The 24,409-nt window shown below is 38.5% G+C and overlaps 1 protein-coding gene across 1 annotated transcript in view; it reads left to right on the forward strand.

Annotated features, from left to right (window-relative positions):
- nrip2 (nuclear receptor interacting protein 2) overlaps positions 1–24,409 on the forward strand; it is a 29,550-nt gene that overhangs the window by 2,278 nt on the left and 2,863 nt on the right. Inside the window, exons 2-5 of the mRNA XM_027164032.2 lie at positions 16,183–16,539; positions 22,147–22,229; positions 22,416–22,528; positions 23,754–23,806. Of these exons, the coding sequence (XP_027019833.1) occupies positions 16,183–16,539; positions 22,147–22,229; positions 22,416–22,528; positions 23,754–23,806 (606 nt within the window). The remainder of the gene's footprint in view (positions 1–16,182; positions 16,540–22,146; positions 22,230–22,415; positions 22,529–23,753; positions 23,807–24,409) is intronic.

Raw genomic sequence — 24,409 nt, forward strand, 5'->3', positions numbered from 1 at the left:
GATCTATCACCACAGTTTTAAGTAGATGGCCAAAACCCAGAATCACATTCCAAGTAACCTCTATACCAAGTGTATGTGTGTGTCTAGCACCCTGAGAGCTGCCAGAGCACTGTGTGTGTGTGTGTGTGTGTGTGTGTGTGTGTGTGTGTGTGTGTGTGTGTGTGTGTGTGTGTGTGTGTGTGTGTGTGTGTGTGTGTGTGTGTGTGTGTGAATGTGAGTGTGTGTGTGTGTGCGTGTATTTATATCAGCACAGCAGGGAAGCTTTCCCTCTTTTAAAGTAAGCTAGCCGCTGCCTCTCTCTCTCTCTCTCTCTCTCTCTCTCTCTCTCTCTCTCTCTCTCTCTCTCTCTCTCTCTCTCTCTCTCTCTCTCTCTCTCTCTCTCTGTCTCTCTCTCTCTCTCTCTCACACACACACACACACACACACACACACACACACACACACACACACACACACACACACACACACACACACACACACACACCATCACTGTGTTTACAAACACATTACTATGCAATTTCATGATCTGTCCTTATGTTAATCCTACCGTTTTTCCCCCCAAATGCCAACGTCAACCCAAACACATTACAAAGGCCTATTACTACTACTACTACTAAAAAGAATAAATACATGAAACCAATATGGAGTCAGATTGTTCAGACGCGTTTGTGATTTTCGATAAGCAGTTATTTCCAGACTCACACATCACACACACTAATGATAAAAGCTGTAGATTGCTCACAAAGCAGGTAGAGTATAAATGGTGATGTATTCCATGCACACAGGCTTCACATGCACTCTGTTCTGCTTCCATTAACACAGTGAGTCACGTGAAGCAGCTCCCTGTTATATAACAGGCAGATTTGTTGTTCTGCTGTCTATCCCTAAGGCACTGCACTTGCACTCTCAAACTTTAATTCTCTACATGGCTTTCAGTCTCTTCATCCGTCTTTCTGGAATCACTGGCCTGGCGCTCAGAGATATGCACAGTGATCATGGGGGGAAAATCTGCCATGATGAGGAGAGTTAGAGAGAGAGTGGTGAGAGTTAGAAAAGGAGTAATGAGGAAGACACAATGCCTTTCAGAGTGGTCAGAAGTGTACTACCCTCCATCTTCTCCTCAGTCGAGCACCTAAAGCAAGCAGAAAGATCCTCTAACCCCAAACAAAATAAATCGCTCAATAAAACAATAAATACTGTTATTGCACTGACATGAGGGAAAGGTACAGTTTAGAGAGACTGTAAACAGTGTTAGAAAGAAATCTCTCTAAATCAAACCCAAAGCAAAGACCAGCCCATCAACAGCCCTTCAGTCAAGCAAAGAGAGACCATCAACCTCAGGGGAGAACTTTCTGGACTACAGGTTGAAGTGAGGGGACTCCTATAAGAGAGGCTAAAGACTCAGCTGGTATTACTGGAAACACAGCTATCACTTCAGACAGAGAGGCATTGGGCTCAGCTTGCCCTGAGGAATGAGACGAGAGAACAAATAGAGGTAAAAGGGACCCAACTCAACCGTAGAACCATTAGAGCATTACTACTACCTCCTACTCTTAACTGCAGCTCCCACACCACAGAGTCATAGCCCAGCCAGCTCCATCAAACCCTTCAACAGACCACACTTCACTATTCACAGAAGACTCACCAAAACCATGTCCCAATTAAGTGGGTAGTTTATTGATGATAAGAAGCTCTTCTCTAAACGCCGGAGTTACAGAAAGACCCAGATCAAAACAATGACAAACCTAACTACCAAAGATTCCCTCAGAACCACAGCGTCTTCTTCCAGCTTCCCATCCAAGCCTGCAGTCACCCCTTCACACAAAACCCAGTCATTAAACAAGAACACAGCCTCTCCTGCCTACACCCTGCACCCAGCACATGCAGCAGGTCCCTGGCAGGCTCAGCTATACCCAGACTTTGAGCAGGATCCCCAATCTGCTCACGCCTACCTACTCCTATGACAAAACATGCTACTTATCTTATCATGGAATATTCAAGGACTGAGATCTGCCTCTGGACTAGCACACAGAAACACCAATTTATTTCAGAAATCAAAAACTCAGACATCATCCTACAGGAGACACGGAGAATAGGATATACTGTAGAACTACTCGTTGTCCTACAGGCTTCAGAGAACTAATCATCCCGTCCATTGAACTGTCTGGCGTGACCCAGGGAGAAGCCTCAGGGGGCATAATCTATAAATCATAAGTCAGATATTGCCCACTCTATCAAAACATTAAAATTAACAAATTATATGGCTAGAAATTTATAGCACAGTCATGCCAACAGAGAAGAACATCCTTCTGTGTACCCCTTATGTACTGTACCACCAACAGAGTCTCCCTGTATAGTAGAAGAAGAGATCCATCACTTTCAGTCATATTGCAGAGCGCTGAGATTAAATCTGGCAGCAGAACTGGTGACAAACCCAACACACTCGTCTCTCAGGACTCATCCCTCACCCTTGCCCACATGGGATGCTTTGCTGCACCTTTACACACACAGAAAGGCACACTTTTGATAAAAAATAAGCACAGATGGAAGCATCTTCACTGGGTTTGTACATAGTCCATGGCAGGTTACGAGGAGGTTCTTACAATAAGTACACTAATAGCTCATCACTTTGCAGTGGTACAGTAAGCTTTTTGGTTTAGGAATACAAACCTAAACTTAAACTTTCTCAGAGAAGTCAAAGTCGCCGCACAAACCCGTTATCAGAGCATACACTAGTAGTAAAATCCCTTTCTACTTAAACAGAACAAGCTTTAAAAACGAATCTGACTTCACCATGACTTTTCCCTCAGAAACACATACAGATGGGAATAAAGCAGTAAAGATATATACCAAAGTATAATTGGCCAACCAAATATTTAAACACTGTTAGATAAACTCCTTGCCACTCATTTTCTACCCAATAATGAAAATCTCAATCTAGATACCTTCAACACTGTCTAAAATAAAATCTCCTCTAAAAGCAAGTAGACATGATACCAGTTTCCCAACAAAGGCAAGTCAAACCGTCAAGTCAGAAAACAGACACAGACGTCGAGAATATCTGCCATCTTTGTCATGAAAGACAGTATAGGAGAGTTAGCGAGAGGAAATGAATTGAGAAAATCTGTGACTGGACATCGTTGAACCTCTAGTGTTGGTGTCAGACTGGATATAATAAGCATCATTTAGATCTGGCTTCGGCTCTCAGGGAGCTACAGCTGCAGGGGTGGTGCGAACAGATCTCCTGATCTTGTGTGAAACAGAGAGAGAACAAATGATGAGGAAATATCTTACATACAGTTATATTTCTCTGCTATTTGTAACAAACTTGAAAACTTGAAAATAGGAATTATATGATTGAAATAAACCAATATAATAGTATATTAAACCATTTGCTAGGTGTTTGTTACAAATTTCAAGCTTTGAATGTTCTTTTTTTTTGTTAGAATCAAAATTATCTGCTGGCAACAAATGTGTGTGTGTGTGTGTGTGTGAGTGAGTGTGTGTGTGAGCGATTGTGTGTTTGTGTGTGTGTTTGTGTGTGAGAGCGAGTGTGTGTGTGTGTGTGTGTGTGTGTGTGTGTGTGTGTGTGTGTGTGTGTGTGTGTGTGTGTGTGTGTGTGTGTGTGTGTGTGTGTGTGAGTGAGCGATTGTGTGTTTGTGTGTCTAAGGAGTATTAGAAACCGTCTGATGTTTCACTAAATGGAATATTGCAGCTCTTTACTTACAAGAAAATAAACTTTTGTTTTCTGACCTAAATTCTGCACTCACTGCACCTCAGATGTGGGAAACCCTCTGTAAATTCCAGTCATTTAGGTCAAAAAAGGCCTCCACGTACATCTTATGTAAGCAAAATAATAATAATAATAATAATAATAATAATAATAATAATAATTTTGGTACGAGGATGGAGTTAGGTGGAAACAGATTAAAAGCCGAAAGTAGAAGAGGACGAGTAATCATTTTGAGCTAGTCATGTTCTGCTCATTTTAAGCATTTATTTCTAGAAAGAAAAAAAATTGTCATTTTGATATGAGTCAAAGCATCACATAATAAACTGATCAATTTGACCACGTTCTGGATATTTTCACTTGCTGGGATGTAATATTTTGCCGTTTATGTAGATTATTATTATCTCTCACTTTCTGTCTCAGCACATTTCGCTGATCTCAGAAGAGACAAGCTGCTAAATCACCTGTGTGAAAAGAGAAAATAACGCTAGTATTTATTTGATTGAAATAGATCAGTCCAATCCTTCTTGGATTAATGTTGTAAAGAAAAAATCCTGTTGGATTCCGGTGTTTTCTGTAGGATCTTTATGATCTTATTGGAACTCTATATCTATTTCACTCAGAGAAAAAATATCTCGTTATTGGAAAGTTTTTAAAATGTTTAGGGGGCTTTGGAAGTGTGAAAATCTTATTAGAGTATTTTCTATTTAATATACAGTATGGCAGAAACGTTTTTTTTTTTACCAGTACTCTGGAATCACATACAAATGGAACGTTTCTTTTATGGAATGTATTGCCCTTAATAGTCTAGGGAAAACCAGAAATACTCATGAAAAACTACAAATTCTCTGAATGTCTTGTGAGACTTGACAAAGACATTCAATGCTGAACATGGACACACAAAAAAACAGGAGCACACTCCATTCTCTTGGCCTCTGGGGAAAACATCAGCACTACTCTTTTTGCTGCTGCCTTCCATGTTGTTTATGATGTTTCTGCATGTTGATCAGTGTGCAGTATAAGTCCGTATTCTCTGTATGATGTCTATGTTGCTGTGAGTTCAATCAAAATGAAAGATATAGTAAAAAAAAAGTACTAATTGTTTTGTAAATAAATAAATAAATAAATAAAATTTAGGGCTGGTAATTTAACGCGTTAATTAGATGAATTAATTATGAGAAAAAATAACGCGTTAATAAGGCATTTAACGCGCCCCGCCCTTCCCCACACCTGTACCAACAACTACACATCTTGCAATAAGCTGTAGTGACGAGTTAGTCAAGCATGATGCCAAATGACACAGATCTGCCTGGCTTTCTGAACGGCAAATTTAAATTCAAAACTCTTTCCAATGGAGCCACTGATAAAACCAAAGTCCTTTGCGTTCTCTGCAATAAGGAATTTGCATACCATCGAAGTAGTTCTAGCATGATGCTGCAGGGGGTTGACTGAAAACCGCCGCAAATTAAGTAAATCGTCCTCAGAAACACTAACAAATGTAATATCTAAATGGATTGCAATGGACTGTTGATATTGTGGAAGACAAGGGGTTAATGGATGCTTTTCAAATTGCGATGTTATGGCCATTGTAGCGGTGTTATGGCCAAGTGATAGGCTTATTGTGTTAAATAAAAAAATACTGCTTTTTGTTATATTGGTTCAATCTTCCTCAAACCCAATCATTTTAAATGACATTTTGGGGGAAATTCTCAACTAATATTTATTAATTAATTGGCTATTAATTAATATTGATTAATCGCCACATCATGTAATTAATTAGATTAAAAATTTTAATCGCTTATCAGCCCTAATAAATATATATACAGTACATATACACCTTTAGGAGTCTTAGGAGTATCAGGTTGAATTGCTACAGTATATTGACCTGAATAGAAACCTATACTGAACAAAATTATAAATACAACACTTTTGTTTTTGCCCCCATTTTTCATGAGCTGAATTCAAAAATCTAAGACTTTTTCTATATACACAAAAGGCCTATTTATCTCAAATATTGTTCACAAATCTATGTAAATCTGTGTTAGTGAGCACTTCTCCTTTGCCAAGATAATCCATCCACCTCACACGTGTGGCATATCAAGATGCTGATTAGACAGCAGGATTACTGCACACGTGTGCTTTGGGCTGGCCACGATAAAAGGCCACTCTAAAATGTGCAGTTTTTATCACACAGCACAATGCCACAGATGTCCCAAGTTTTGATAGAGTGTGAAATTGGCAAGCTGACTGCAGGAATGTCCACCAGAGCTGTTGCCTGTGAATTGAATGTTCATTTCTCTACAATAAGCAGTCTCCAAAGGCATTTCAGAGAATTTGGCCTCACAACCGCAGACCACGTGTACCCACACCAGCCCAGGACCTCCGCATCCAGACCACCTTCACCTCCAAGCTCTTCTGAGACCAGCCAACCGGACAGCTGCTGCAACAAACAGTTTGCATAACCAAAGAATTTCTGCACAAACTGTCGGACACCTTTTCAGGGTACCTCATCTGCATGCTCGTTGTCCATATCGGGATCTCGACCTGACTGCAGTTTGTCATTGTAACTGACATGAGTGGGCAAATGCTCACATTTGATAGCATCTGGCACTTTGGAGAGGTGTTCTCTTAACGGATGAATCCCGGCTTTAACTGTACAGGGCAGAATGTGTATGGCATCATGTGGGTGAGCGATTTGCTGATGTCAACGTTGTGGATCGAGTGGCTCATGGTGGCTGTGGGGTTATGGTGTGGGAAGGCGTATGTTACGGACAACAAACACAGGTGCATTTTATTGATGGCATTCTGAATGCACAGAGATACCGTGACGAGCTCGTGAGGCCCATTGTTGTGCCATTCATCCACGAACATCACCTCATGTTGCAGCATGATAATGCAAGGGCCCATGATGCAAGGATCTGTACACAATTCCTTGACGCTGAAAACATCCCAGTTTTTGCATGGCCAGCATACTCACAGAACAATGTCACCCACTGAGCATGTTTGGGACGCTCTGGATCGGTGTATACAACCGCGTGTTCCAGTTCCTGCCAATATCCAGCAACTTCGCACAGCCATTGAAGAGGAGTGGACCAACATTCCACAGGCCACAATCAACAACCTGATCAGATCAACTCTACAGTATGTGAAGGAGATGTGTTGCACCGCGTGAGGCAAATGGTGGTCACACCAGATACTGACTGGTTTTCGGACCCCCAATACAATAGAAATGTGCATTAGAGTGTGGCCTTTTATTGTGACTAACACAGATTTAGACAGATTTGTCAACAATATTTAAGAGAAATAGGCCTTTTGTGTACACACAGTAGAAAAAGTCTTAGATCATTGAGTTTGGCTCATGAAAAATGGGGGCAAAAACAAAAGTGTTGTGTTTACAATTTTTTTCAGTATAAATGCTGGTGATGACATTATTTTAAGTTCTATATTGAATTTAATTTCTACACATGAGGTAGCATTCTGACTTTATCTTCTCTATTTGACTCAGTTGGAACCTTGTCTGTGTGCTCTTCTTGCTGTATTTCCTCCCAGTAGACTTTTAGGCTGATGGTATTCTTAGTCTGTGGCCTAGAGAGCTAATATCAACGTGTTCATAGATAGAGGCTTCAAAAGCACTTCTGTAAGTCGTTCTGGATGAAGGCGTCTGGCAAATTCCAGCGTTGTAAATGAATCTCGTTGAAGTCCTCCTGCAGCGTAGAAATGGTTCCCCAGATATGACTGGAATATCTGTTTGGAATCTTTTGACAAGGGATAAGGACAAAATTAGCAAGCTTAAAGTAGAAAAATGTGACTACATTAATAAGCATAATAAGGTTGGACGAGTCAATCAGCCAGATTTCCTCAAATCTCAAATTCCCAATCACATACACAATCACGGATAGTACGGCTTAGTAACACATAATGACTGATGTGATATGAATATGATTATATATATTGAGTGGAGTATAGTATAGTAACTTGCAGCTGAAGCAGTAGTGACAGCAGCCAAACTCACCAGTGCCATCTTGGATGTTTTACCTGCAACTCATTTATTGTTCATTTAAATTACGCCATTAGCAGACACCCTTATCCAGAGCGACATACTTCTTTTTTTTTAATACAACTGAGGGTTAGGGGCCTTGCTCAGGGACCCAGCAGTGCTAGCTGGTGAACTAAGGATCATTCCAAAAGGCTACGTTGATGAAATATAATAATGCATACAATTTTAATCTCTAACTGCACGCTTTCAGTCGTATCGTTTTGAGAAGTGTGAGATGTCGATCTGTCATATGGGAAAACGGAGAGAAGGAACGAAACACTGAAGGAGCAACAAAATTGAGACGGATGAAGATGTGACAGTGAGAGGGAGAGAGCAGCTGGTTTAGCATGCTGTGTGTCACAGGAAGTCTGCCACTGTGCTGGAGAGATCAGGAGGGGAGAGAAGGCATTATCAGGGTCACATGGGCGAGAGAGAGAGAGACAGCTACAGTCTTAATTAGTTATTAGTCTGCAGGTTCACAGAGCAAGTGCTGGACAGTCATTAGGGAGAACACACACACACACACACACACACACACACACACACACACACAGAAATTTGAGCTAATATCAGCTCCTGCAGCTCTAAAAATCACGTATGTGTAACATGAATTAAAGAACAGCTCACACAGAACATTTACAGCACTTAGCAGATGCCCTTATCCTGAGCAACTCACATTTTATCTCATTTTTATACAACTGAGCAATTGAGGGTTAAGGGCTTTGCTCAGGGGCCCAGCAGTGGTAGCTTGGTGGACGTAAGAATTGAACTCACAACCTTCCGATTGGTATCCCAACACCTTCACCACTAGGCTACCACATCCCCCACCCCCACCCCCACCCCCAGAAGCATTTGTCTCACCAGTATAATTTGTAATGTTCTCAAAAATGCTTTGTTTGGATTTGATTCCAGATCCACTCTTTAAAACAAAACTGCCTGATCTAAGCCTTCCTTATTAAACCCTATAGACTTTTACAAGAGTGTTACATGCCTGTTTTATCTTCCACAGGCCCCTGTCTCAGGAGTGTATTTATCTGTATTTATGTTGATAGATCCAGACAGCCGCTCGCTTTTCTTTTTATCTTTATCATCTGCGTAGTTCCTCTTTGCATGTCAGAAGTAATGACACATTTACTTATAGGTCATAAGTGTCTTAATTAATCTGAGCACATGTGTAAAAAGAAAAAGAAGTTCCAGAAATTTGTGTTTACATTTGCTCTTATTTAGGTTGCAACAAAATACCACACTGTAAAACATGACTTATTTAGTATTTCTAATTAAAACATGACAATAAACCAAAATATAAATATAACCTAATATTATTACTTTGGCAAATAATTTTGATTCTTTCTGGAAATAAATACTAAAAATAAAAACCGTAATAAGAACCAAGTACAGGTTTAACAATCATGTATATGATAGGAAACGGTTGATTTTAATATCTTTATAGTTAGACTAAATGAAGAGAAACAACTTTAGTTTTAGAAATACAGTAATCCCTCGCCACTTCGCGGTCCAAGTTTCGTGGTTCAAGTTTCGTGGTTCTGGTTTCGCGGCCTTGGTGCATCGCTGATTTTTCAAAAATATTGATTGAAAAATAAAAATAAAAACGGTTTCCCAGGATGCCAGACAAAGAGAGAAACTCTCTCAGAGTCTTTGTACATACCCACGGACACTCAGACAAGGCACATGATTGGTTCCCGGCGCGAGATCTGAGCTGATTGGCTGCGCATCATCGCATCCTCTCCCAGCTTCTTCCCTTGTTGTATCTCACCACTCTTGTTCACGCTGTCAACTGTGTCTCATGTATTGTGTTCGAAATTAACTTTTCGATAAGCCCTTACAATGCCTCCTAAGCGCCGTGCCCCTGCAAAAGATTCCTCTAGTGAGCCCAAGAGGAAGAGGAAGATGATGACCATCAGTGAAAAGGTCAAACTTAGGGCCAATCCTACTTCGTGGATTTTCACCTATCGTGTGGGTGTCCGGTCCCCATTAACCGCGATAAACGAGGGATCACTGTAGTAGTACTAAGAAGTTACAATGTGCACATGGCCTGAACTTATTATTTTTTTTATATCAACAGAAAACCTTTTGAATATAAAAAAACAACAACATAACAATGTCCATACCTCCTGTATCCTGCTATTAAATAATTAAATATCAGCAGTGGAATCAGGATGATTATTATTAAAAAGAGTTTCAGCAGCCAGGCAATAGAATAAAGATGATGTAAGTGATGAAGGCTTTCTTGCTGCATTGTGTATTAATACAATGAATAGGAAAAGTCACAGATTGTCCATCCAGGCACAATTGTTACCAACGTTTTACTATTGTACATGGTTATACCTGGGCTTGTGAGATTTAATTTATCTTTCCAAACACACATACACAGTTATACTACAACACTGAGAATCACACTTTCATATGAATGGGCATGAAATGTTTACAGAGCATTAACCTTCACCTTTATTCTGTCTCCTCTTCTTGATAAACACAGATCAACCAATTAAAACCATTGACAAGCGAAGTGATTCACATGAAGTGAGTTTGTTACAATGGCACATGGATATATTGGGCAGTTAAAGCATTGGGACGTTGATGTGTTGGAAAGAGGAGCAATGAGCAAGTGTAAGGATCTGAGTGACTTTGACAAGGAAAAATAATGGGATGTCTATAAGACTTGGTCAGAACATCTCCAAAACAACAGGTGTTGTGGGATGTTCCTAGTATGTAGTGGTTAGTACAGAATATTAGTACTCCAAAGAAGGGCAACTAGTGAACCGGAGAAAAGGATCAGAGGGGCACAAGGCTGACTGATATACGTTGGAGTCAAAGGCTAATCCGTCTGGTCCGGTTTCACAGAAGCACTATAGTAGCAAGGATTGCTAGTAGCAACAGACTGGTCAGAGAGCCCATGCTAACCTACTGTATGATCACCACTGAAAGCTTCTACAGTGGGTATGTGAGCATCAAACTGGGCCATGGAGCAATGGAAAAGGGAGGCCTGTTCTGATGAATCATGAATCAGCGTGATATTTTGCTGGGAAAACTTGGGTCCTACCTTCGTACCACTAACTTAAACATTGTTGTAGACCAACTACAACCCTTCAGCCCAATGGTGTTCCCTAATGACAGCGTCCTCTTTCAGCAGGACAGTGTTCCCTGCCACACTGTTATCATTTTTCAGGAATGGTTTGTGAAAAATGACAAAAGTTGAACGTGTTGACGGATTCCAAATTCCCCAGATCTCAGTCTGATCAAGCAGCTGGACAAACAAGTCTAAATCATGGAGGCACAACATATAGGATTTAAAGGATCTGCTGCGAATGTCTTGTTGCCAAATGCCACAACACATCATCTTGTGCAGTCCATGCCTTGAAGAGTCAGAGCTATTTTGGTGGAACAAAAGGAGCTACACAATATTAGCCTGATATACCATACGGTATATGTGCACTATGGATGATATTGGGTGAAGCAACGTCTGTCAGAAGCATGTCTGAGAATTGGAGGGTTGATGTAGATTGACATTTTCAGTAGTTTCAAAAAGACCTGCTTATAGATCATTGCTTATAACAGCATGAGTGTTTGAGTGAGAGTTTCCAAAACACAAAATTTACACTTAATCAGCTCTTGACCTGTTTGGTTATTTGTCCCCAAAAGACTGCACATGAATTATTTGAGCATCCAGTTATCTAATTACTGCTAATTTGTGCCTAACTATCTAATTTGATCCTTTAAATAGTAGTTGGATGTAAATACCTTCAATTATAGGTGAAATTCTGCACTATATTACAAACATTAAACATTATTTAAATCAAATTAACAATAAATAACAATGACCAGATATTTATTGCCTTGTTATGTAAATGTATTTGCAGCATTTAAATAGCAAATTGTAGCTATGTAGGATATTAGCAAAACAATTGACTTTTCTATTTTTTTTTCCACCTGAATTCAGTGATACGGTGTTCAATCCATTGCTTACGGATAATCTCTGTATTTAAGGACATAGGCATATAGTATGTGTTTAATGTCTCTGACCCTTCCTCCATGAGGCTGCATGTCATGATGCTTTTGAAGGTCGTTTTATTACAACAGAGGGCAAATTAGATTTCTGTAATGCGTTTCTGTCTGATTTCCCGGATTTGGAACGTGTCTCCTGTGGTTTGATGTGACAGAGGCAGTGTAATTCTGATTGATGGTGTAAAATGTCCTGTAACAAGAAATCCAACTGAAGATATATAAAATAAAATAATATGTAGACCGAAGTGGTTGTGTTTAGTGCTATATGATGTGAGGTTTTATTATTAGACTCATCTCCCAAGTCTTACAGTTTTAAAAACTAGCATTTCTATGTTTGACAGCTGACAAAGTAATGATTAGTCTATCATTTTAATGGTAGGGTTATTTTTTACAGTGAGAGACAGAATAACAACAAAAAAATCCAGACGAATTCATTTTAAGAAAAAGTATTTGACCCCTTTACAAAATGTGACTTAATACATGTTGGCAAAGCCATTTTTGGCAATCAGAGGTCAGATGTTTCTTGTAGTTGGCCACCAGGTTTTCACAAATCTCAGGAGGGATTTTGTCCCACTCCTCTTTGCAGATCCTCTCCAAGTCATTAAGGTTTTGAGGCTGATGTTTGGCAACTCGAACCTTCAGCTCTCTCTACAGATTTTCTATGGGATTAAGGTCTGGAGACTAGCTAGGACAGTCCAGGACCTTGATATGCTTCTTCTTGAGCCACTCCTTTGTTGCCTTTGCCATGTGTTTTGGGTCATTGTCATACTGGAAAACACATCCACGATCCATTTTCAATGCCCTAGCTGAGGGAAGGTGTTCTCACACAATATTTGACGGTACATGGCCCCGTCCCTTTGATGCGGTGAAGTTGTCCTGTCCCCTTAGCAGACAAACACCCCCAAAGCATAATGTTTCCACCTCTATGTTGGTGGGGTTGGTGTTCTTGGGGCCATAGGCAGCATTCCTCCTCCTCCAAACACAGCGAGTTGGGTTGGTGCCAGAGAGCTTGAATTTGGTCTCATCTGACCACAACACTTTCACCAAGTTCTCCTCTGAATCAATTAGATCATTTAATTCATTGAACTTGAGATGGGCCTGTACATGTGCTTTCTTGAGCAAGGAGACCTTCCCAAATCTGCAGGATTTCAGTCCCTCATGGCATAGTGTGTTACCAATTGTTTTCTTGATAAGTATGGACACCCCAAATGAAAAATAACTATATGGTTCATATACAACAAACATATATCTTTCTTCCTTAAATCGGCCAGAGGAACCTTCATTGTTTCATGTAAGTCCAGTATATATCCTATACAAAACCAGACCGATTATGGCCACTTTCATACTAAAAAGCACACACAAAACTTGTAAGGGACTTTTGGGTCATATATAAATATTGTAAGAAATATTATGAGTTCTATATGATAACAGTATGCAATGGTGTATGTTATAGTAGAAAATATAGGAAATAACTGATATTCATATACAAAACATTTAAAGATCTTATAGTGGATCACATTATAGTCAAATTTTTTGTGTAATTTGTTTACTATACAGATTTTATAGGTGTTGAATAGGAAAATGTGTGTGCCTGCTCTTCAAGCTTTATAGGTTTTCACCTAATTCCTCATATTACAGCACTAATATTACTATATATCTACATACAAGCATTACACATGATTTCAGTCAGTTTCACAATATACTGATCATATATGATTTTAGTCAATGACAAACAAAATTGCGATGGAAACACAATTTTTAACTCAATTAATTTGACACAATCAAATTATACTCCACATAAGTCATTTTGGCTGCACCAATGCTGGAGGGCACCACATGAGGCCACTTTTGCAATATTGCTCCTGTGAGGCAAATAAATAAAAGGCAGAAAGCATGTAGAAAAATCAACAGAAACATGTAATAATACCTCATAGTGCAGCAATATAATCTGGATAAAGATACTCACTCTACATAACTACAACAGTGGTGGCCAGTGACTTCTTTTTCAAGGGCCAGCTTTCTTGAGATCCTTGACAAGATCCTCCCATGTAGTTCTGGGCTGATTCCTCACCGCTCTCATGCACATTGAAACTCCACGAGGTGAAATCTTCTTTTTCTTCTTGTTTTTCCGGATCTTTTTTTGTTATTCTGTCTCTCATTGTTAAAATAAACCTACCATTAAAATTATATAGACTGGTCATTTCTTTGTCAGTGGGCAAACGTACAAAATTCTCAGTGGATCTCATATTTTTTTCCCTCACTGTATATACACGTCTTTATTGTCTTTATTGTTTTAGTTAACCCAGACACATGCTTAGTGTGGTGGCACTAAGGAGGAAACAGAGCAAGCAGCTTGATATAGAACAGACATTTCTCGGCCTGCACCGGTCACCGCTGACCAAACGATTATTTCCTACATTTTTACGTGAAATCGTATTGTGTCCATTAGGAAGCACAGACCTTGCGTAACACTCCTTATTGTAAACGTATATCATTGTTATGTATATAAAATGGGAAGTGTTTGTGCAGTTTCCAGCTTGGAGCAATGCTACATCCTGTGTGCAGAACAGAGAGAAATGTATACAGAAATAATAATAATAATAATTCGCTTAGTTCTTTTTTTAATATGAAAACTAAAGTCCAAATTAATAGCAATTTCTTGCAGTACCACAGGGCATGGAAATACATTTATTGGACATTTTCATTTAGTTTAAATAATGAATTATTAACTATTAACTATTCATTATTCATTATTATCAACACAAACCTGTTATCAGATCAGTCGGGACACTGTTGGGTTTCTGTATGTAGAGTATCGTGACTTTCTTCATGCGTTTAACTGCTACCGAGCAGAGCGATGGGAAAGCGGAATGGTTTGAACCATTTGCAGGATCAACACAACATGTTTGCTACCACTGAACAATAATACTGGAACAGATAAGACTGTCAACTCAACTAAAGCTTTACTGACAGTAAAAACGCTGCATATTAATATTTAAAGTAGGCTAGGTAGAAAAAGAAATATTTGACATGTTTATTCATAAATCCCTGTCTATTTTCTTGCAAGTCTTCAAGCACTACCTTGGATTTTGACATCTGAAATAAATTCCATGCTGAAAAAAAAAAAAAGTACCTTGTGAACATTACATACTGTTTGCCATACATACATTATTACATTAAATCTACGTTTTTGTCTTCTTTGTCTTCTTTGGTCAGGACAAAGGATGTAATCATGAAATGTTTTTTTTTGCATAAAAGGAATTTGTAAAAAGATGTATTTATATATCCACAGATGTATCTATCTAGACATATGCACACATTTACATACATGTATATATAAGTCTCAGCTAAGCCAAGGAAGCGTTAAAATGTGGTATGTGGTAAACATATGTTTAAAAAAAAATCCATTTGGTATTTGACTGGTCCTATCATTTAAAGAGGTCATATCATTTATGGTAAAAACATGTTGGATGTTTATAACTCACCTCAAATGAAATATTTGTATTTCAATATCTGTATTTTAGTCATATGAACAAGCATCCTACTCACAGAAACTACCACACAGGTTGTATTAAACCAGGGTTAATGGGGTCTTGAAAAAGCTATGGCGTTGGGGAGACTTTTTGTTCTCCTGTGTAGGTTGAAAAAAGAGGCATGTCCTGCAGTTTATAGCATGTGGTGCTGGCATGCTTTCCAACCATCAACAGCATTGTCTGATGCAGTCAAAAGAATTTTTCAGAGCTAAAAAAAAAGGTCTGCATGCATCATCCTTGACCAGCTGCCGGTTTTGTGTTTAATAAGCAGTCGAGTGAAGCGGAAAGACACAACGCTGTTTTTTCTACCAGTGACCTGACAGGAAGTCTAACTAGACAATGAGCTTCAGGTTTCACCTTGAGCTTGTAGTTTGACTGAATAAATCCAATAAAAGAAAAAAAGAACCTTATGTCAGTTTTTCTATATGTTTTAAAACCTAATCGATCTAAAGCGTCTTACAAAATGAAAACTACAGCAACAAGCACATTAGGGATAAAGATAAAATTTATTTTTATCCTGAATTTTTACTCTTATCACTGTAAAGCTGCTTTGAGATCATGTACGTTGTTAAAAGCACTACACAAATAAAATTGTAGAAAATAATCTGAATTGAAATAAAGAGGTGAAATTATGACTAAGGATGATGATGACTAAGCTGTGGTATCCATTTTAACCCCAATTTATGACTCTTAAGAAGATTTTATGACCATGTGCAAAAGGAAAGTATATTCGTAGAAGTTGATTAGCATTCATTCGAAGTTGATTAGCAAAAACTGGACTGTTATAACCTGTATTTATCACATTTTATCTGTCTTTGACATCACTTCCTCTTCTTGTCTTTACTATCTCCCTTTTACAGCAACCTCACAACATTGTGCAGCGGCGCCTCCTTGAGGGTAATATCTCCCGGCTGTGCGGGGAGGCACGTGACACCCTGTCCCGTGTCCGCTCACCTCTCGCCGAGAGCAAGGAAGGTGCTGAGGCAGAGGAGAGGAGCGAAAGCACCATCGATGACTCCACTGAAGAGAAAGAGTCACCTGAGGAGAGCGAAAAAAGTCTGAGATCTGATGAGGAGGATGAGGAGGATCAACATAGTGATCACAGGGATGCTGTTGGAAAGGCAGGGCACAAAGAGGCAGGGATGGACAGAGGAGAAGAAGGAGAGGAGGAGAGAGAGAGAATGCCCGTCCTCTCAGCTTTGCAGGTCCAGTGTAAGGTATGAAGTCTCCAGATTGTTTCGCAGACAAATGAACACACTTCTAATGACACAACATCGCTCAAGACCCCTGTTTCTTATGACTCAAAATTTCCAGCTGCTGACTCATAAAAATATGTAATCTTTTCATGCTTTAAGTGTTTCAGCAACAATGGACCAGATTGCGATGTGCCAGAAAACACTCGATTTAAGTGTCTAAGCACCGCACTTCTTTTTATGTTAAAGATGATCGTTTAAAAACCTTCTGTTCGAAATGTCTAGTGATTGAATAAAGAATAAATAGCCTAAAAATCTCTAGCAAGGTTTGAAAGAGAAATGTGACGGAGTTCTTTTCCCTTTATCAGAAAACTCTTCTGAATTAGAAACAGACACATCCATAAAGCAAACCCCACTCAACTCAGTGGTTCAGTATCGATGCTGGGATAAAAATAGAGGCTCAATTAATGGAGAGTAAGCTGGAGGGGTGAGAGCGAGCTCAGAGATGCTCGTTTCCTCTATAGATCAAACCGAGAGTCGACTCCAGCATCCAGAACCACATTGAAGAGCCATGACAGTAAAATTACAGCACTGTGACAGTAGCCCCAGGTCACAGATTCTCGCATTGTAACCATCATATGCATTCAATGTTTAGGAAGAGATTTAGCTTTCCTGTAGGTGGGCTGAGAAAAAAAGGGAATTAATTTCCGTTTAAAAGGAGCTTTGGGCTTGAGGTGATGGAGATGTTTATAAAAGTGCGATTCACTCCGATGCAGTGATGCTTTTTCTTTTCAACAATTTCTTGCTGTGTCACTATGTAGCAATCAGATCACTCTCTCTCTCTCTCTCTCTCTCTCTCTCTCTCTCTCTCTCACACACACACACACACACACACACACACACACACATACACACATGCACACACGCGCGCACACACACACGCACACACGCACACAGGGTGAAGCTAAAATATGAGCATTTCTCATCACCTATTTCAGCAGGGTTTTGTTTGGTTTTGAGAGAGAGAAAGAGAGAGAGAGAGAGAGAGAGAGAGAGAGAGAGAGAGAGAGAGAGAGAGAGAGAGAGATATGGAGAGCGAGAGAGATATGGAGGGCAAGAGAGATATGGAGAGCAAGAGAGATATGGACAGACAGACAGAGAGAGAGAGAGAGAGAGAGAGAGAGAGAGAGAGAGAGAGAGAGAGACAGAGACAGAGACAGAGACAGAGACAGAGACAGAGACAGAGACAGACAGAGAGAGATAAAGAGAGAGAGAGAGAGAGAGAGAGAGAGAGAGAGAGAGAGAGAGAGAGAGAGAGAGAGAGAGAGAGAGAGAGAGAGAGAGAGAGAGAGAGAGAGAGAGAGAGAGAGACTATGAATATACTTTATTGATCCTTGGGGGAAGTTTCAGCAATACAATAATCACCAGTAAGGACAAGGACACATACTTTTGAACAGTTAAAACAGATAACAGAATCCATTCTTATTAAACTAATGAAGTTATAAATAAGGTGCTAAATAGTGACAAAGGTAAGAAAAGCGTTTGCAGTGCATGTAGGAAATGAGCATGAGGTGAAAGTCAGAGAGAGAAGGAGATGGCATGAAAAGGGTCAAAAAAAGAAAAAGATAAACACAGCTGAAAAAAGAAGGATGATAAAAAAGTACCATGGTTATTTTTTATCTTTTATATACTTCTTCAGTTTATTAGTTCACTAGTTCTTAGTTTATCATTTCACATAACTGATGATCGCATCTTGCATTCTACTCCACAAGACACACAACTAAATGAATTCACACAAATGAACTGGTTTAAACCTTTACACAAAGCTGATTATTAATACTGTGTGCTGTTACCTACAGGATTAAGAACTCTTATATTGTTTTATGAGAGTTCTGTATAAGTCCCTCCTTATTTTAGCAGTTAAACTGCCCACAGTTCATTAGAATAAACCTCCAGCCCCTGCACATGATTTGCTTAATTTCCATCAACGGCTGTGTGATTGCTGAGGGGGTGTGTAAACTTTTGAACAGGATGATCAATGTAAATTGATTTTTATCAAATAAGTAAAATTGATCCTTTTTAAATAAGATCTTTAAAAAAATAATAATTTGTATTGATCATCCTGTTCATAAGTTTACACACCCCTCTTGGGTCTTAATATATCGTGTTTACAGATTATATAATATAGTTGGTTTTTAAAGTTGTGTATGAGTCTATACAGAAATTTCCAGAAGATGCCGGAAAAGCAAAGTGTGTGTAAACTTTTGAACTGGTTCATTCGTGTACATTCAGTTATTATTGTGTCTTGTGAAATAGCTTATTCGAGAACTAAATAAAATAAAAAAACTAAGTGATTTAAACATTTTTGCAGATTATACTAGTCAAATAAAAACCTGTGACCTCAGCTGACCAAATATATATAGACATATAATTATATTTCTAATTGAAATGTAATTATAATATATAATTATTAGAAGACATACACGTATAAAATTATTAGAAGACATATACGTAATTATATATATATATAATATTTGATATATATAGCATCACATATGTCTTCTATCTTCTAAATCTTGAAATGTCTCATGGACAGTGCTAGCACAAGTTGAACAAAAAAAAGAAAAAAGCCCCTTGGGGTCTGCAGTCGGAGACATAACGTTGTCGAAACTGGTGAGGTTGGAACAATACTTAAGTACATGGTAGTTAGGTGTGTAGATTTGGAACACTGTTTCACAGACATGGTGGAAACAGCTTTAATGTGGTAGGAAACTTGAGATATGTCAGCAGTGGTGTAGGAACGTTGGACCACTCGCTTCACACTGCAGGAAACAGTGCTGTAGGCTGCAACATTGCTTTTAGACATGATAAAGGTAGCAAGAGTGACATCTTAAAAGCTTTACAGAAGCATAGAAACACAGTAAAAATTGTAAAGTTTAAAATTAAATTTTAGATTTTAGGCAACCGCCATCAAGAAAACAAGCAAACCAACATCTAGAAAATTATTATTTTAAGCAATCCAACATCTAGAAAATTATTTTCAGCAAACTATGTCTTAAAAAAAAAAGTCATGGTTTGTTGAAAATAATTTTGTAGATGTTGGTTTGCTTGTTTTCTAGGTGGCATTTATAAAATTGTTATTTTATGCAAGCTACATTTTAGGGGAAAAAAGCATAAAAAGCCTCTAAAAACATAAAATGTTTCTCGATGTTGGTTTGATTAAGCAAATCAATGTCCAGGAATGGAACAAACCATCAAGAACTCTATTGGTGCTTGTTTTAAAAAACTCCTATTTTTGACCACTAAGTGCATTCATAATTAAGATAGTTACAGAAGGTAAATAGGGTGGAAGGTATGATGTGTGTCTCTATATCTAGTACAGCCAGCAAATCCACGTCTGGAAATGAAGTCATTTTGAGCAAGTCAGCACAAAAAAAAAAAAAAAAAGGTTTATGTTGGTCAAACAGTAACATTATTTTGTATCTGTCCATCACTCAAAAGAAGTAATTAGTATTTCAGTGGAATTTAAGACTTGTGTGGTTGTGAAGATAAAGGCTTTGTGGAAATGAACAGTAAAGCTCTGCACAACCTGTCCCTCTGAACGTGTCTCTAAATTAACACCACACACCTTCGCCGAGGCTGACAGTTTTTGTTACGACTCAAGCATAGCGGCCATATGTCACAAGCACAACTCAACTCCTGTCGAAAGTCTCCATTGTTCCTTCATTCTACATCAATAAGCAAGTGAGGAATAATTCTCTAAAAATCACCCTTTTCTTTTTTTTTTAAAGAGTTCAGACAATACTGCTGATGTGACACGATGCATCAACTGCTTGATGAAATAATCAACCGCTTGATGCTTGGCTGGTTGGTTTAAATTATAGACTGCTGATCATGCTGATTCCACCAAAGACTAATCCGTTCTGTCACAACAGCCCAACACAAAAACTACTGAATCATCATAAAGAAAACATGGTGGGTGTCGGATGTTCTTTTCTCTTCCGGAGCATTAGGTCATGTGGAAAGAACAAACTCACTAGAATGGAACACACAGCACTAAAGGGCACTTTCCATGACCACACTATAACTTTAATGAAATTAAAGAAATTTAATGAGTGTTAATATGGTCAAGTGTCTAAAAAAATTCCATGTTTTAGGTCTTCAAAGAAGGTAATGAAGTATTTAAATGGCAGGAATTTGATGAACCCCTGAAATTCTAGTTTATATGAATCCTTTTTGACTTGTACATCACGTGCATTACCTTGAACAAACTAAATAAATTAAGATTTGCTTGTAGATTTCCTTGTTTTTACTTATTTTATGAGAGAAATTTGGTAATGATACTGATACAAAAAATATATTATTTGATACTAAATAATAATAATAATAATAATAATAATAATAATAATAATAATAATAATAATAATAACTAGATTTGTAAAGTTCGTCACAACAAACTTTGATGTTGGCTTTGACGAGGCAAGTATATGCAAAGGCAGGTGGTTTTTGGAGGCAAGTGAACATAAGGGTTAGTGTTACTTTTGGAGGCAAGTGGACAAAAAACTTGTGAAATCTAGTGGAGCGCTAGGGTGCCATAACATTTGGAGGTAAGTGGAGACGAGGATGTGACGTCATCCAAAAACCTGTGATGCAATTCCCTTCCTTGGGTTGAGTGTTTTGATATGTCACATGCCATTGTTGTGCAAATGAATTATTTTCACGTGACATCACGTGACATCATGTGATGTCATCAGAATACCTGTGAGGAAGTTCCCCTCATTGTTCTGAGTGTTTTGATATGTCACATGTCCATGTTGTAAAAAGCTTTTTGATTTTGCATATGTTGGGGGCGGGGCTGCGGCACAACCGAAAGGCCAATCAGTACACCAATTTAAAACTTTGTTCCGAGTATCATCCTAAAGAAGCTAGATAGTTCGAAAGCTTGCCAAGTTATAAACATCCAAAGTTTATAATGGGAGTCTATGGGAGAAAAGGCCATTTTGAGACCCGGGACCAGAAGTACCGGTACTCGGATGACTTAGAAAAGTAAAAGCAACAAACTTCAGACCAGGGTCTATGACATATCCGAATTTGGTGCATGTGGCTCGAAAGCCTTAGGAGGAGTTACTGTTGATAAATGTTTGTCTAAGCTTAAATAGGAAAACAAAGCTACAAAGCCAACATAATAATAATAATAATAATAATAATAATAATAATAATAATAATAATAATAAGAAGAAGAAGAAGAAGAAGAAGAAGAAGAAGAAGAAGCATGCAGAGGAAAAAAATGTAGTATATAGTTTTGAAGGGAAAAAAACAGTTATGAAGAGTTTTAAAAATAAAATGGTACAAAACGGGAAAGTGATCATTCTAATTTCCAAACCCTTCTGTCCTATGGAAGGTAAGTAACATTATAATGTAATACATGCAAAAATGGCTAATGATTTCTTTGTGTGAATAGAAAATGTTAACTGGATTAAAGCTTCTCTCTGAATAATATCTTGTGTATTTGTACAGTGGTGGTGATTAGTTGCTGTCGTGTGTGTGTGTGTGTGTGTGTGTGTGTGTGTGTGTGTGTGTGTGTGTGTGTGTGTGTGTGTGTGTGTGTGTGTGTGTGTGTGTGTGTTGCAGTGTGGTGATGCTGAGGTGAAAGTGTCCATTAACACAGGCTGTCAGTACAACCACATCTCCAGTACATGCTGCAGAAGGCTGGGGTGAGCCAGAAATATCAAAACAATTACACACTTGAGAGAACCTTACATTCAGTTAAGTAATCATATAACTAATAATACTCTCTGTATGTGTGTGTGTGTGTGTGTGTGTGTGTGTGTGTGTGTGTGTGTGTGTGTGTGTGTGTGTGTGTGTGTGTGTGTGTGTGTGTGTGTGTGTGTGTCTTGTAGACTGAAAATCAGTCCCAAGATCAAGCCTGTCAGTGAATCCATGCATGCTGCTGTGACTTGTGTGCAGATCCTGATTGGTAGTGAAAGAGTGCAGTGTACTGCTCAGGTCATAGGTAACACTGTTTATTATTATTATTATTATTATTATTATTATTATTATTATTATTATTATTATTATTATTATTATTATTATTAATATTATTATTATTATTAATATTATTATTATGGTTGTTCTTGCTGTCATTACTAATAATTCTGAATTGCATAGCAACATGCTGTACTATGGTTATAGCTTCACCTTGGTTTGACTACGAAAGAGACACCTGAGCCGAGAGAACAAAAGCTACCCAATATGTCCAAAAGTATATCTTTCTACACTCTTCTCTTCTGGGAAGGGTTTACCACTAGATGTTGGAGTGTGCAGCTGTGTGGATTTATGATCATTTAGCTACAAGAACATTAGTGAGATCTGACACTGAAGTTGTAAGAATGAGGAGGTCTGGGGTTCAGTCAGTGTTCCATTTCACTCCATGGGTGTTTAGTGGGGTTGAGTGAGAGTCAGGACTCATTGCACAACACTCGAGTTCTTCCATTTTAATCTTAACCTCCACACTATGTCTTCATGCAGCTTTGTGCTTTGAGTACAGAGGTATATGGTAGCCTAGTCATTAAGGCGTTGGGCTACTGATCGGAGGTTCGATTCACAAGACCACAAAGCTGCCACCACTGGGCCCCTGAGCAAGGCCCTTAACCCTCAACTACTCTCGTGTGAAAAGGGCAAAATTGCATAAATATCAATTTAATTTATTTGTGTAGCGCTTATAACAATTCAGATCACAGCTTTACATAAATATAGAAACAGAATAAAAGTTTTAAAGTTTAAAGTATAAAATGATGTTGCTATTTATCCATAATTATCAAGTCTGAGGTGACGGTGGAAAGGAAAATCTTCCTGAGATGATATGAGGAAGAAACTTTGAGAGGAACCAGGCGCAGAAGGGAACCTCATCCTCATTTGGGTGACACTGAACAGGAAATAATGTAAATGTAAATAATGTCCTTTCTAAATGTAGTTCCAGTGAAGAGAAATTGTAAAGTTACAGCATACTGAGAGATTTGATACCATTGTGTGCTTCCAAATTTGTGGTAACAGTTTGGGAAGAACCACATATGGGGGTGATGGTCAGGGGTTCTTATACTTTTGAACATATACGGTATTAGTTTTCTGTATATAGGCAGAGTAAAGACCAAGTGAGCTCATGAACGAGTTCACAAACCTCAGCAGAGAATATGAACGCATGTATAACTTTCTCAGCCTTGTTCATGCTGTGTTCACAGACGACGAAGCGTTTGAGCTGTGCCTGGGCCTACAGACTCTCCTGGAGCTCAAAGTAAGACTATACTTTATTTTTTAAGGATGCTGTAATTAGCTGTTGGTGTTTTAAAAGAAAATACAGTTAACAGATAGCATCTGTACTGCAGTCTGATTTTTTTCTGTCTGGAGACTGAGGTAATGGAAAAACAAAGATTAGGAATCCTCAGTTCAGTTCAGATCCCGACTCCTGATTTCTGGAAACAAACTGAAAAGGTTTCTCTCGTTGGAGAGCATGTTTATTGTTTTTTCACCTTCAGATCTCGCTACTGCTCAGACTATAATAGTGAGCTTCATAGTAATCCACTTCAGTCAAAGTGGCACTGATGCTAATAGAGCCAGAGGGAAATCATATATTTTTTTTTCTCTGATTATGTGTCTGTGCCTGAATGATTCAGTTGGGAATTTCTTTTCATTTTCCAACTTGGTTGCCAAGTGCTTGAGTTAGGTCCAGAAATAGACATGCTCTTAAAAAAAGTAAGAAAAGAGAAGATGCATGAGTTTAAAAACTGTCACTCATCTCTGAGGAGACCATTTCATGCTTACATTCTATTGTGTGTCTGAAGCTTGAGATCACTGAACCTGATTGCTTGAGAACCTTCACGATTTTCACGATGTTCCT

The sequence above is a fragment of the Tachysurus fulvidraco genome, chromosome 10 (assembly GCF_022655615.1).
Source record: "Tachysurus fulvidraco isolate hzauxx_2018 chromosome 10, HZAU_PFXX_2.0, whole genome shotgun sequence".
Taxonomy (NCBI): Eukaryota; Metazoa; Chordata; class Actinopteri; order Siluriformes; family Bagridae; genus Tachysurus; species Tachysurus fulvidraco.